The sequence below is a fragment of the Schistocerca piceifrons genome, chromosome 2, assembly GCF_021461385.2.
Source record: "Schistocerca piceifrons isolate TAMUIC-IGC-003096 chromosome 2, iqSchPice1.1, whole genome shotgun sequence".
NCBI lineage: Eukaryota > Metazoa > Arthropoda > Insecta > Orthoptera > Acrididae > Schistocerca > Schistocerca piceifrons.
Genome location: NC_060139.1, coordinates 73,113,084 through 73,127,141, shown reverse-complemented (window position 1 = coordinate 73,127,141; position 14,058 = coordinate 73,113,084). Strand labels below are relative to the sequence as shown.

General features: G+C 36.8%; 1 protein-coding gene across 1 annotated transcript in view; it reads right to left on the bottom strand.

Moving 5' to 3' along the window:
- The window catches only part of LOC124776288 (Golgi apparatus protein 1), a 160,809-nt gene that overhangs the window by 122,504 nt on the left and 24,247 nt on the right, over positions 1–14,058 (bottom strand). The window contains exons 2-6 of the mRNA XM_047251197.1: positions 8,803–9,141; positions 1,260–1,502; positions 972–1,152; positions 637–857; positions 438–559 (exon numbers count right to left, since the gene is read on the bottom strand). Coding sequence (XP_047107153.1) covers positions 438–559; positions 637–857; positions 972–1,152; positions 1,260–1,502; positions 8,803–9,141 — 1,106 coding nt within the window. The remainder of the gene's footprint in view (positions 1–437; positions 560–636; positions 858–971; positions 1,153–1,259; positions 1,503–8,802; positions 9,142–14,058) is intronic.

Below are 14,058 nucleotides of genomic sequence, written 5' to 3'. Positions count from 1 at the left end.
TCGCTTGTAGGTGCACTGTGTTTTGTTGCTGTAAATGGCGCATTTTCTTTGGAACTTTTCAACTTTTATTTCTGCATTTTATTGCTGGAGTATTACTCTGCAGTAGCAGACTACAGTAAAATTCATTGTTAGAGTATCAGTTCTTACCAGTTCCAAAAATTTAACTGAAAACTGAAACAATGAAAAATTCCTGGCATTCTAAAAAATTCCCCAGATGTTCCAGGATGGAAAAATTCCTGTGTTTTGCCTGAATTTCCCAGTTGTCCCAGGATGTATACAATCTGTACATACATGGCAGCTAGTCAACTGACAACATTTATTTTCTCTGGAATGCAGAATTAACTAACTACCCAACACTGAAATATTTCCATAAACATATTAATAGGTGTTAAATGAAATAATTCCTACTTAACAGGAGAAAACAAAGCTCAATGTACCTCGCATCTCCTCCACGGACTTCCTTGCAAGCAGAATCCACTACTGGTTTACAAGCTTCTCTCAAGACTGGGTCAACACGCCAGTCTTCACCTGCGTCGGCCTCTTTCACCAAAACTTCCAGCTGGAGGAGACATTTCATTAATTTCTCTTATAATATAGAAAGGAGTAACAAATTTCACAACTCTGATATTTACTCACGGCTCTTTGACAAGCAGGAGAGATACGCTCTTCTTTCCTTTTTTGTCTCGCATGTTCCATAAGGCAATGTATGGTTCTCCCTCCTACTTCTAACCCTTTACAATATTTTGAAATGTCATCTGGGCAACTTAAGACGATTTCCGGAGACAAGCGATAATCTTCCATTAGGATCTTTCTGTGCTCAATCATTTCAGACTGACATTCAGGAGTCACTTTTGTTCCTTTGAGTGGAAAAAATGTACAAAGATTATAAGGTGTAATAAAATATTCTGAATAAGTTATAGATATGCAAATAAAATCTTGTACTGCAGTGATTAAAAATTCAAAATACTAACCATTTCTTATAACACCTTCCAAGCACAACAGTATTTGCACTAGACGTATCTCTTTATCATCAGATACAGACCGCCTGCAGTGAAATAACCTAATGTCGTCCTTACAAGCCCTAGCTAAGCCTCTACTGACTTTGAAATCTTCAGAAATCAATTTCTGTCGACGCATCAGCTGATCTTGGCACTAGAAGTTTATGAGAGAAAATAGTTTAGTGCTCTTTAACTATTCAAACATAATTCTAATTTCATGATAACGCCTTTTTGGCAATTGGGCAAAAAAGGAAAACTCACCTCTTTACTCATTGTTTTGTCAAGTTTGTGCTCCATCAAGCATTTATAGACTCTCCCACTACCCCTTGGCATGTTAGGGCAGAAACGCTGATGATCATTTGCACATGCCAAAAATAACTGTCTGTCCAGTTTGATATCATCAGCTTGTATTTCTGATAGATGAAGTACTTGCCTGTGGCATCCAGCACTTAACTTCCTTATATACTTTTGGAGACAGGCTAATGTTTTTCCTTGTCTGAAAGCCTATTTCAATTTGAAAATATGGCATGGAAACAAAAACCAGATTACAACAACTAAATAATATTGTATACCAATTCCTTAACTGCGATTGTGTAATGGTATTTCCCCTTACAAGTGCCTATGATAATATATAGTAAGTGAAGACAAAAAATATTTTATATGAAAAGACATGCTAGGCTGACAGGAGGACAAATAATTTTACTTCTTTGGACAAATTCTTAATATGTTCCACTTGCAAAAACCAAACATTTACATTGGACAATGTTTATTAGATATCATAAATGTTACACACATACATATATTTTTAAAGTAAAAAACATCATACTATGACTACGCTAAGAGTGAAAATGGCATTTTCATGTATTATCTTTTTGTGTATGTGATTTCATATCAACACGAAAATTTCATCTCCAGCACTAACAATGTAAGTAACACTGGACAAAGTTCGAGAGAGCTGTGCTATACGCTTTAAACAAGTAAAGTTGTGAGAGATGGAAAACACCCGCCTGGTTCAAGAGTAGTGTCAGAAAGCTACTACAAAAGCAAAAAGAGGTTTGCTGCAAGTCTGAATGTAGCCAAAGCCTCACAGATGAACAGACTGAACACAACTAAAACTAGCATCAGGAGAACGGTTAACCAATTTGAAAATAAAATTCTATCTGCTGGCTTGACAGGAAATCCTAGAAAGTTTTCTCCTTATTTTAAATCAGTAAACAGATTGAAGCAATCTGTCCAGACACACTGTGACCACAGTGGCACTGAAAAAGAATGACACAGTAAAGTCTGAAATATTAATTGTCATTTTCTTAGAAGCACAGAGGAAGATTTCCCTGTAGTACCTCCTTTAAATCATATCGTGAATGACAAAATGACAGGTATTGAAACAAGTTTCCATGGAATAGAAAAGCAACTGAACTCGCTCAACAGAGGAAAGGCCACTGGAGCTGACATGATTCCAACAGGACTCTACATAAGAGTATGTAAAAGAACTTGTCCCTCTTCTAGCAGCAGAGTACCATAGGACTCTGGAGGAGCAAAAAGTTCCTAATGATTAGAGAAAGCACAGGTCATTCTCATTTTCAAAAAAGTTCAATGAACAGACGTGCAAAACTATAGGCCTCTATTTCCGATGTCCATCTGTTTTAGAATTTTGCAACATTTTTTTAAGTCTGTATATTATGACATTTATGGAGACCAAAAATGTTCAATAGGTGAATAAACTTGGATTCCTAAAACAATGATCAGGTGTAATCCATCCCCACTTGCTCTGTTCATCCACGAGACCCTGAAATCAGGCACCCATGTATAGGCTGTATTCCTTCATTTCTGGGAGGCGTGCGATACAGTTCCACACTGCTGCCTAATGAACAAAATTAGAGAATACAGAATATTAAACCAACAGTGTGAATGGACTGAAGGGTTTCTAGCAAACAAAACACAGTGTGTCATTTTCAACAGACAGAAATCTTCGTATGTAAAAGTAACTTCAGGTGTGCCCCAAAATAGTGCTATAGGACCATTACTTTTCACAATATATATAAATAACCTAGTAGACAATGTCTGAAGTTCCATGAGGCTTTTCACCAATGATGCTGTTTCATACAGAGAAGTTACAATGGTAGAAATTTGCAGTTTAACTCAGGAAGACCCGTAGAGGATCCAACACTTGGGGCAGGGAAGGGTGATCGACCCTCAAGATAAACAAATTTAACATATAACAATATTATGAAAAGAGGGCCCCAAACAGCCATGCTGGCCAGTAAGACAGCATGTAAGGCCACTAGAGCATCACCTGAACATGCACTATGTCCAGGCAGGCAACATTTTGGTAGCCGATTGCTTAGCTAGACGAATTCAAGAGGGACAGTATCATGGGACTACAGGAGGCCAGGTAGTCCTATTGTCATACTGCGCGCAATACCATTCATACACACACCACTACTGCCCACAGTTGACAGCAACAGATACTGGAAGACACACATGCTTGGCATACAGGATCTGGATGTCTGATTTGCACTACAAGGAGGGAGGACTGCCAATTTTATTTATTTATTTATTTATTTATGTATTGTTCCATGGGACCAAATTAACGAGAAGTCTCCATGGTTATGGAACGAGTCAATACATGAAATTATAACACGATAGTAGAAACAGATAAAATGAAATATAAGAAACTTTTTCACGCAACAATTCGTAAGTTTAAATAAAGAAAATCAACAATGTAAGACTGGAATTTGCTTAATTTTTCAGCTCTTCCAGGAGCTCCTCGACAGAATAGAAGGAGTGAGCCATGAGGAAACTCTTCAGTTTAGACTTAAAAGTGTTTGGGCTACCGCTAAGATTTTTGAGTTCTTGTGATAGCTTACTGAAAATGGATTAGGCAGAATAGTGCACTCCTTTCTGCACAAGAGTCAAGGAAGTGCATTCCACATGCAGATTTGATTTCTGCCTAGTATTAACTGAGTGAAAGCTGCTAACTCTTGGGAATAAGCTAAAATTTCTAACAACAAACAACATTAAAGAAAATATATGCTGTGAGGGCAATGTCAGAATTCCCAGACTATTGAATATGGGTCGACAAGAGGTTCTGAACTTACACCACATATAGCTCGAACAACCCGTTTTTGAGCCAAAAATACCCTTTTTGAATCAGAAGAATTACCTAAAAAAATAATACCATATGACATAAGCATATGAAAATATGCGAAGTAGACTACTTTTCGTGTTGAACTGTCACTTATTTCAGATACTGTGCTAATGGTAAATAAAGCAGCATTTAGTTTCTGAACAAGATCCTGAACATGGGCTTTCCACAACAGCTTACTATCTATCCAAATGCCTAGGAACTTGAACTGTTCTGTCTTGTTTATAATATGTCCATTCTGTCTGATCAAAATATCGGTTCTTGTTGAATTGCGAGTTAGAAACTGTAAAAACTGAGTCTTACTGTGATTTAGCATCAAATTATTTTCCACAAGCCACGAAGTTATTTCATGAACTACATTATTTGATAATGTTTCAATATTACACACAAGATCCTTCACTACCAAGCTGGCATCATCAGCAAACAGAAATATTTTTGAATCACCTGTAATAATAGAAGGCATATCATTTATATAAATAAGAAACAGCAGTGGCCCCAGCACCGACCCTTGGGGAACGTCCCACTTAACAGTGTCCCATTGGGACTGAAATCACTACCACTCTCAATATTGCGGAGAATTACCTTCTGCTTTCTGTTCTTAAAGTAAGAGGCGAACCAATTGTAAGCTACTCCCCTTACTCCATAATGGTTCAACTTCTGCAGTAATATTTTGTGGTCAACACAGTCAAAAGCCTTTGTTAAATCAAAGAAAACACCTAGCGTTCACAACCTTTTATTTAATCCGTCCAAAACCTCACAGAGAAAAGAGAATATAGCATTTTCAGTTGTTAAACCATTTCTAAAACCAAACTGAACATTTGACAGCAAATTATGTGAATTTAAATGCTCCAGCAACCTTGTACATACAACCTTCTCGATAACTTTAGCAAACACCAATGGCATAGAAATAGGTCTAAAATTGTCAACGTTATCAATATCTCCCTTTTTATAAAGTGGCTTCCACTACCGAGTACTTTAATCGGTCAGGAAACCGACCACTCCTAAAGGAAAAGTTACAGATATGGCTAAGTACTGGGCTACCATACATAGAACAATACTTCAGTATTCTGCTAGATACCCCATCATATCCATGAGAGTCCTTGGTCTTTAGTGATTTAATTATTAACTCAATCTCCCTCTTGTCAGTATCATGGAGGAGCATTTCAGGTAACAGTCTCGGAACACTTTTTTCTACAAGCGCTATATGATTCCCTGTTGGGACTAGGTTTCTATTTAGTTCACCTGCTATATTCAGAAAGTGATTATTAAATACTGTACATATATGCGACTTATCAGTAACATGGACATTCCCACTACGCACTGATTCTATATCCTCGACCTGTCTCTGCAGACCAGCCACTTCCTTTACGACTGACCATATGGTTTTAATTTTATCCTGAGACTTTGCTATTCTATCTGCATACCACATACTTTTTCCCTTCCTAATAACTTTTTGAGGCACCTTACAATACTGTTTGTAATGCGCTGCTCCATTTACATTTTGACTGTTTCTAGCGTTTTGATATAACTGTCACTTTGTTCTACAGGATATTCTTATCCCTCAAGTCAGCCACCCAGGCTGCCTGTTTGTGCTAGTACCATATTTCGAACGTTCTAATGGAAAGCAACTTTCAAAGAGCACGAGAAAAGTCTTGAGGAAAGCATTATATTTATCGTCTACTGTATCAGCACTATAAACATCTTGCCACTCTTGTTCCTTGATAAGGTTTACAAACGTCTCTACAGCAACTGGATCAGCTTTCCTAAAAAGTTGACAACTATATTTAACATGTGTTGTAGCACAAAAATCTTTTAGAGTTTAAACTTGTGCATCATGATCTGAAAGGCCATTCACCTTTATGCTAACAGAATGCCCTTCTAGTAATGAGGAATGAACAAAAATGTTGTCTATGGTTGTTCTACTGTTCCCTTGCACTCTCGTTGGAAAGAATACGATTTGCATAAGATTATATGAATTAAGAGGTCTACCAGCGTCCTTTTCCTTGCACAATCACTTATACAATTAATATTGAAGTCACCATATATAACTAACTTTTTGTATTTCCTATAAAGTGAACCAGGAACCTCCTCTAGCTTTAGCAAAAATGTTGTGAAATCGGAGTCTGGGGATCTATAAATAACAACAGTTAGAAGTTTAACTCTACTAAATTTAACCACACCTGCACAACATTCAAGCACCTTTTCAGTGCAGTACTTTGAAACATCAATTGACTCAAATGGGATACCGTTTTTCACATACATGGCTACTCCCCCACACCGCAAAGAGCTCCTAGAAAAGCTGCCAGCCAACCTCTATCCTGGTAAAGGAAGCCTCTGAATTATCTCCTTATGTAAGAAGTGTTCAGATATACCCATAATTTCAGAGTCAACATCTAAAAGCAGTTCACTAACTTTATCTCTAATATCTTGTATATTTTGATGAAATATACTAATTCCCTCATTACTCGGATACCTAAGCTTTGTCAAAAGTGGTTTCTTTGTTAGAGAGACTTCCCTTAAGCAGGAATACCTATCAGCTGACTTCAATCTAAAAAAAGGTGCAGCTCTAACACCCACTAGTACAGGAATTTTCCCGTGAGTGATCCCACCACCCCCACCTATTCTGTCACCTATAAGCTTTGCCAACCTCCCCTTTCCATATCTGTTGAGGTGCAGGCCATGTCTAGTTAAACCCGTCCTACTGATAGACTCCACCGACGCCACTGAAATGTGACTCATGCCTTCTCTCATCAGCACACCCCCAAGTCTCATGTTATTACGGCTGTATTAAGATGAGGCCGATCGTTACGCTGAAACAGTTCCACGAAATGCACATTCGTGTTGCCAGTCTGAGTGGCTATCTTTTACAGGTCACCATCTATGTCATACTCCCCATCCCAATCACTACTATTACCAGCCCCACCCACAATCACTACCTGATCCTCTTTAGTAAAATCCCTACATAACCCCCCTATGTTAACAGTCACCTGAGCCAATCCTGCATTAGGCTTCACAATGCTGGTGACCTGGTACTCACTCCCCAACACTTCCTGCAACTGCTGGCCTACACCTCTACCACAAGAACTACCTAACAGTAGAACCTTCTTCTTTCTCTTAGACTTTGCAACTGTCCTAGCCACCGTAACTGCTGAGGTCTGCTGCATACTTCCTACATCTACAGCTACTAGAGATTCCTCTGCACAAGACTGACAGTTGGTCATATCTATTGCAAACACCAATAGTAAAACTATCTGAAAATCTCCTTCTCCTAGCAGATCTCTTGCCAACAGCCAGCTCCCATTCCCCAACCCCCTTCTCCCTCCTCATCCTATCTAGCTCCTCCTGTGTGTTTTTGAACTGCACTTGAAGGGCACAGATCTTATGCTCCTGCTCCTCTATCAACTTACTCTTGCTACATAACCTGCAGTTCCAGGAGAGGATCTCACCATGTGGGGAAAGATCCAGCGGTAATAAGAGTGGCCATTCAGTGGGCTTTTCTGCCTTCTATACAACATCCTGTAAGTGCTAGTACCATTGGCAGGCAGTTGCATTACAAATGGTTCACCGCATACTGATTGTTTTGACACCTGGCGCTCACAACCCCACAGGATGATGCTCCACAGGCCCGATGTGGGCAACAACTAAGGTGGGACCCTGCAGACCAGTCATCTGTAGTGAGAGTCCTGTTTCTGCCTTAGAGGCGGCGACCAACATCAAGTCTGTGTCTGGAGGTGCAGTGGAGAGTGCCATGAGGAGCAGCACACATCCTCATGCGATGGTGTGTGTAGCAATATTCTGTGGTGACCTTTAACGGTCAAATTTTCTTACGTGAGAGCCACATGTACATAGAGGAGGTACTGCAGCTGATGGCTCTGCCATCCGAGAATGCCCATTCCCATGCCCTATTTCGACAGGACAACACTCGTCATCATCCTGCAACCACTTCCTCAGCATACATTGCTGCTGTGGACACACTGCCATAGCCAATGGCATCACCCAATTTCTCCCCAACTGAGAATGTGGGGACCACCATTGAGCATGTCATCAGGATTCCACCCCCGTCTATCAGTATTCAGGAACTGTGCACTCGTGTGCAAATAGCATGGGATGGAGTATCACAGAATTACATCCAAGACCTATACAACTCCAAGATGTGGTGTCTGGACACACATAGTCACAACCATGTGGGCATGATGCCATACTAACAGGTATGATTTGTGGCTGTGTAGCATAATAGATGTTGCTCCTTCAAAGCTGGAAGTGTAATCATTTCATGTGTGTAGTACTATCTAACTGTCTGCCAACAATGAGTGAAATCTGCTTTGTTCTTCTGGGTGCTACTCTTTTTATGCCAATCATTATGTATCTACAAGACATAGTGCTGTTGGATGCTAAGCATTATAAGGCTTTCTATTTCATAGAGCTCCAAGCTAACAGAACATTTTCCATATCACCCCAATGTATGTCTCCTGTAATCTAAAGAAGATAACAGCCATCATTTTTTATGACAAGAAATAAGAAGTGCATTAACACATCATGCTGATTTGCTCAAATTATAATAAATACACAAATAAATAAATAAGACTGTGAGTTCACTGTCTCAGTTCCATTTTTTTATAGAGAAAATGGAGTAAGAGAGTTATATACAATGATGATTACCTCATTTGTGTGAAGTCGTCCACACTGAAAAGTTTTCACATCTCCACTACACTCTTTATAAAATGCTGGCATCATTCTGAAGTCACTAAAAGCAATCCATTCCATACGCTGAACAAATGTATGACATTTATCTTCTTCTATCTTTTCCTGTTTATCAATCATACAGGCTAATATATTACCCACAACTGATGATGAAGGCTGACAGCCAAGGCTCTGTATCAACTGGCTTGAACAATAGTCCTTTGCAAGCTGTGTCATGTTTTGATCACTTATCATATGCAATGTTCGTTCCCATATCTTGTTCTGACATTCTTTTGTCAGCTCTGCTAGTTCGCTGCCCTGAAACAAACAATGTAAGTTGAGCTTTCTGAAAATTCACCAAATTTACTGGGAAAATGAACACTATATACAGATCAAATATTTTGTAAGTCTTTTTCTGTTGCATAATATGTCATTTTGCATTTAGGTCCAACTGAATTATGCCATAACTACTGCCCTTTTAAACAGAATGAACATCTTTGCAATTTCATTGTGGGGTCATTCCATATCAAATCACCTAATAAAAAATAAATTTTACACCCACCTCCTTAGATTTTCATGAAATTTGGCTCAAATGGTTCTAATACCATCCTGACAACACCTGCAATTTTTTTTTTGCTGTATCTCTTATAGTTTTTTTTATAAATTTTTAAAGTTTTTATGTTTTGCGTTTTCTGAACCTTCGGAAATGGTAAATTTAATTTGTATTCAAAACTTTAAAATTGCTTATCTTAAAAACTCTTTTAGATAACATCATGAATTTTTGCAGCAAGTTTATTTATTATACATATTTGAAGATAAAAATGATACTATTAAAATATATTAATATTTTCTATGAAAAAAAATATATATGTATTTTTTTTCTTTTTTTTTTTAATGGATGTTTTGTTTTATAAGAATTGCAATATCTACAGTCTCAGACCTGATAGAATGCTCAAATTTTTTTAATTTACTCTTAAACATATAAGCTACTTGATAAAACAAAAATAATGATGGCTTTTTAACATGTTTATTAATTATAGTAGATTACATTAGAATTATGTACAAAGATAGTGTTCTTACAACACTTATGTATAACCCAACTGATTGCTTGAAACATTGAATTTTTTGAGTAATTTTGTCTTTTTAATAAACATTAATGCTGATTCAAACTGTTTTTCCACTTCATCCAAGAGCTTTCAGTTCTTTTGATACAGTCTTTTTTGAAGTAATACATTCTTCCAGTGCCGCTTGATTGAGGTGCGTCTACTACACAGACTATGTGCTCCAAAGGCACTATGCAAGAATCTTCTCTTTCAGGCCAATAAAATGATGCAGCTGGTCCTGAAGGATGTAGAAATAGAATTTCTGCATCTTCTTCATCATTGAATATTGTTTTTACCTGTCCAAAGTACCAGTTACCATCATGATTTGCATGGTTCAACACGAACCCAATCAGAAGAAGAATGGAAAGAAAAGACTAAGGAGGGTTTTACACTATCTGTAGTCCTTCTAATTTCAAGGTTGTTTGTTGGAAGTGGTTTGAAGTTATGAAAACTTCTTGTTCCAGGAATGGTTCGGGTTGCTGAAAAAACGTTTTTCTAGTTTTAACCGTAGCAAATCAGCTTCTTTTTTGTCAATAAAGTGAAAATGAATGTTTTCAATATTTTTTTCACAAAACTTGTACACATCGATTGCTGTCATTATTTGTTCTTCATCCGAAAGCTGTAGACTGGCTTTCCTTAAAATTCTTTAAATAGTTCCTCCTAGGCCATCACAAATTGACTTCCCATGACTTGTTGCAAAAAAAAGAGTGTTGGGCCTTCAAATTAAAGTCTCTCAAGTGTTCAGTCAAATTTTTAAAACTGTTTCTATTTTTGTACTGCCCAGCACAACCATCTGTAAAGTAGTGAACTGAGTCAATGTCAGTATGATGTAATGACAGCCACTTTGTAATTTCTTTTTGTACAAAGTTAACAAAACCAGTGTCATGTTCTTGGTCATCACTAATAAAACAGTGGTTGGAACCAAAAACATTGTTTTCCTCATATCCTAGGAAAATTCCAACTGGGTGTAGAGTACAACCACCTCTATTCCAGTGGTAACTTTGGATCTCATTTTGTATAACAAAGGAATAATTTTCACTGAAATCCATCACAATAATTGCTGTTTTGGGTGGTGGGTCTTCTTTCAATCTTTTGAAGGCTGTTGATTGGGATTTTGCTATAAACGAGTGCGGGGTGAGCTTTACCAATGACCTAACCAATAAAGAAATGTAGTCTTCAACACTGATAGACTGTTTGATCATTTATGCCCTGTCTGTGTTAACCCACTGACTGATTACAATTTCTTCTTCTAAATCATAATCTTCACTTAGTTTTTCAGTTAAGTACTCAGTTAGTGCAGCATTTGCAGGACAGGTGTCGCAATGATGTAGCATGCAGTTTTGGTTTTCCGTGTTGCACACAAGCATCTTAATTAGGTCTTTATAAGATTCTTCAATTTTCACAGCATCCAATAATAGTTTAACATTCTGGTGGATACTGCATACACATACAGTGTGTGTGCCTGCAGCACCAGCAAGGATACACCATTTAGGTCTCAAGAAACAAAATTTTGAAAATCCTACTTCTACCTCAGGATTATCCCATTTGAAAGAATAATAGTGTTCTCTCAAGTTACACAAAATGAGTCTTTTTTGCATGTACACATTTTTTTGAACACTTAATTTGTCTTTTGTTCCAGGTAGCACTCTGGAACTTTCATCCTTTTCATAAAAATCTGTTACAAGTCTTACTGTATTTTCAGAAAGAGTTTTACCTTTTTTTGGACCAGGAGTTTCCAAAATACCCTTTTCAGAGTTTGGCTTTCTAGCTTGTCGCACCATGTACTCACTTACATTAAATTCTTTCATCACTTTATTTCGACTCCAAGAATCTGGAGCCAAGGTCAGAATCTGGATTTTTCTAGACCTCCAACAGATGACATCTTCTCTTTCATAAGAGAAATCATTACATCAAAATCCTTTGCTTTCTCAACCACACTTGTATCTTCTTCGTCATCATCAGAACTTGGTGCATCATATTTTAATGCTTTTGAAACCGCCTTTTTTTGCAGTCTTTTCAATACTACTAACCTTCCTTTTAAAATAAGACCCTTTACTTTGTTCTGACAAGCCATGAAGCTTTATCGGTGTTAAACCTAAATTATCAATAGCTATGTTTGTTTGTACGAGGGATTCATTTCTGGATTCCAATGATTCTAATTCAACCATGACTTCATCATCTGTTTCACTTCCTTTGACTTCAACTCTTAATTTTTCCTCACAAAAGTTACGGCATGTTGAGCAAAGCTTTTGTCCAGGTTTTATGCTACTATTTTTTGTCTGTAATTGTTTAGAAAGATCCAAGCCTACACTTCTCAACAACTTTTGATGGGCTTTTTGTGTTTTTTTTTTAGTGGGTCTACACATGTTGTTTGATACTTTTCAAAAACATTTAAAAAGTAGTAGCTGTGGTGTGAACATATATTCTTAAATTCACAGAGATTAATTCCAGATCGTAAGTGGATCAAATTTTTTTCTTCCTCACTCAATTCAGGTACCGGTTGTAACTTTTTTGAAGGTGTGTAGGTTGTTTGGAAACAGTCAGATTTTTTAAATAACCCTACGCTACAGGTTTGAATATCTGACATACTGATTTCACTTTTTGTCTGATTACTGTTCTGGTTACTTTTATAGGATATTGGAAAAGAATCTCTGTAACTAACAGTACTTACTGAAAGTTCGAATAAATTTAATAAAATACTATCCAAGCACTATTTAACACTGTAATAATTTTTTACTTCAAAACACAGGAATAACAAAACAAAATCCAAGCATACATTGTTACTCCAAGAAGACAAAAACTTATTTTTGGTGTCTAAGTCACTTGGTACTTTTTATTTTTAAAATATAATTAATATTATTTAAAAAATTAGATAACTATTGAACAGGTTAAAAAGCCAACATAATTTTTCTTTTCTCTAATAGCCTATACAATTAAGAGTATTTTAAAACAAATTTGAGCTTTCTATCAGGTCTGAGACTCTAGATATTGCAGTTTTTGTAAAACTAAACAAAAAAAAAAAAACCAACAACTAATTGTAATTTTTTTCATTTGGAAGATTTTAATATATCTTTATGGTAATTTTTTTAACATTTAGATATAATATACAAACTTATTCCAAAATTTCATACTGGTATCTTGAGTATTCTTTAACATACACATTTTTTTAGTTGTGAGGACACGTTTAAGTTATGATTTCAGACTGCTGAAACAATGCCAAATCTAAAAACTTTAAAAATTTATAAAAAAAACTATAAGAGATAGAGCAAAAAAATTTTACAAGTGCTTTCAGGATGATAAAAGAAGTAATTGTACCAATTTTCATCAAAATCTGACATGGTTGGTGTCAAGGCCTGGGTGACTTGACATGGAATGACCCTGTGCCAAGTTTGTTAACAGGTAACTGGTTTGTTAATGTTTCAAATCAATGCAGTTTTGTCTCAGGAATGAATGCACACTGTCAACTACAAAACCTGTGCTGCACATTTTAACGCACATATAAAGTGACACTTTGTTGGTAACATACCAGTAGTACAGCCTTTCACCTTACAGAGTTGTCAATTCCTTTTGTAAAATGTTATAAGTGGCTATTTTCTGAACTGAAATTGAAAGAACTGATTGGCACTGTGTTAAGTCAGTTGTTTAAGAGTCAGTTAAAGTGATTTTAACACATAAATTTTACTTATAAACTATTTTTTTCACATATTGTGCATTTACATATATTTTGTGCAAAATGACTATTATTTCATTGTGGGATTGTCAGATCCTACATCAGGCACCTCCTCAGGCGGTGGACAGGGAAAAGCCTCCCAAATATGGATGCTACTGGGGAAATACAATACCCATATTAACACAAACTTAAACCCAATATGTCTGGCAACCAATAGCTCATGGTCAGTATCTGTTCACAAATATGATCTAATCTCAACAATCAAGTCTCTAACATTTGCGATCTCCAACAAAGATCACTACAGCCACTTTCAACTTCAAATAAGCATGACGGAGCAACAGGAAAGATATCAACTAACAAGAGTTGCAGTAAATGTGTTGGACTTTCCTGGCAAGTAGATTCTGGCGGGCCAGGAACATCATGAAAAGGAGAAGATTCAGGGTTTCTCAAAACCATTTTGAA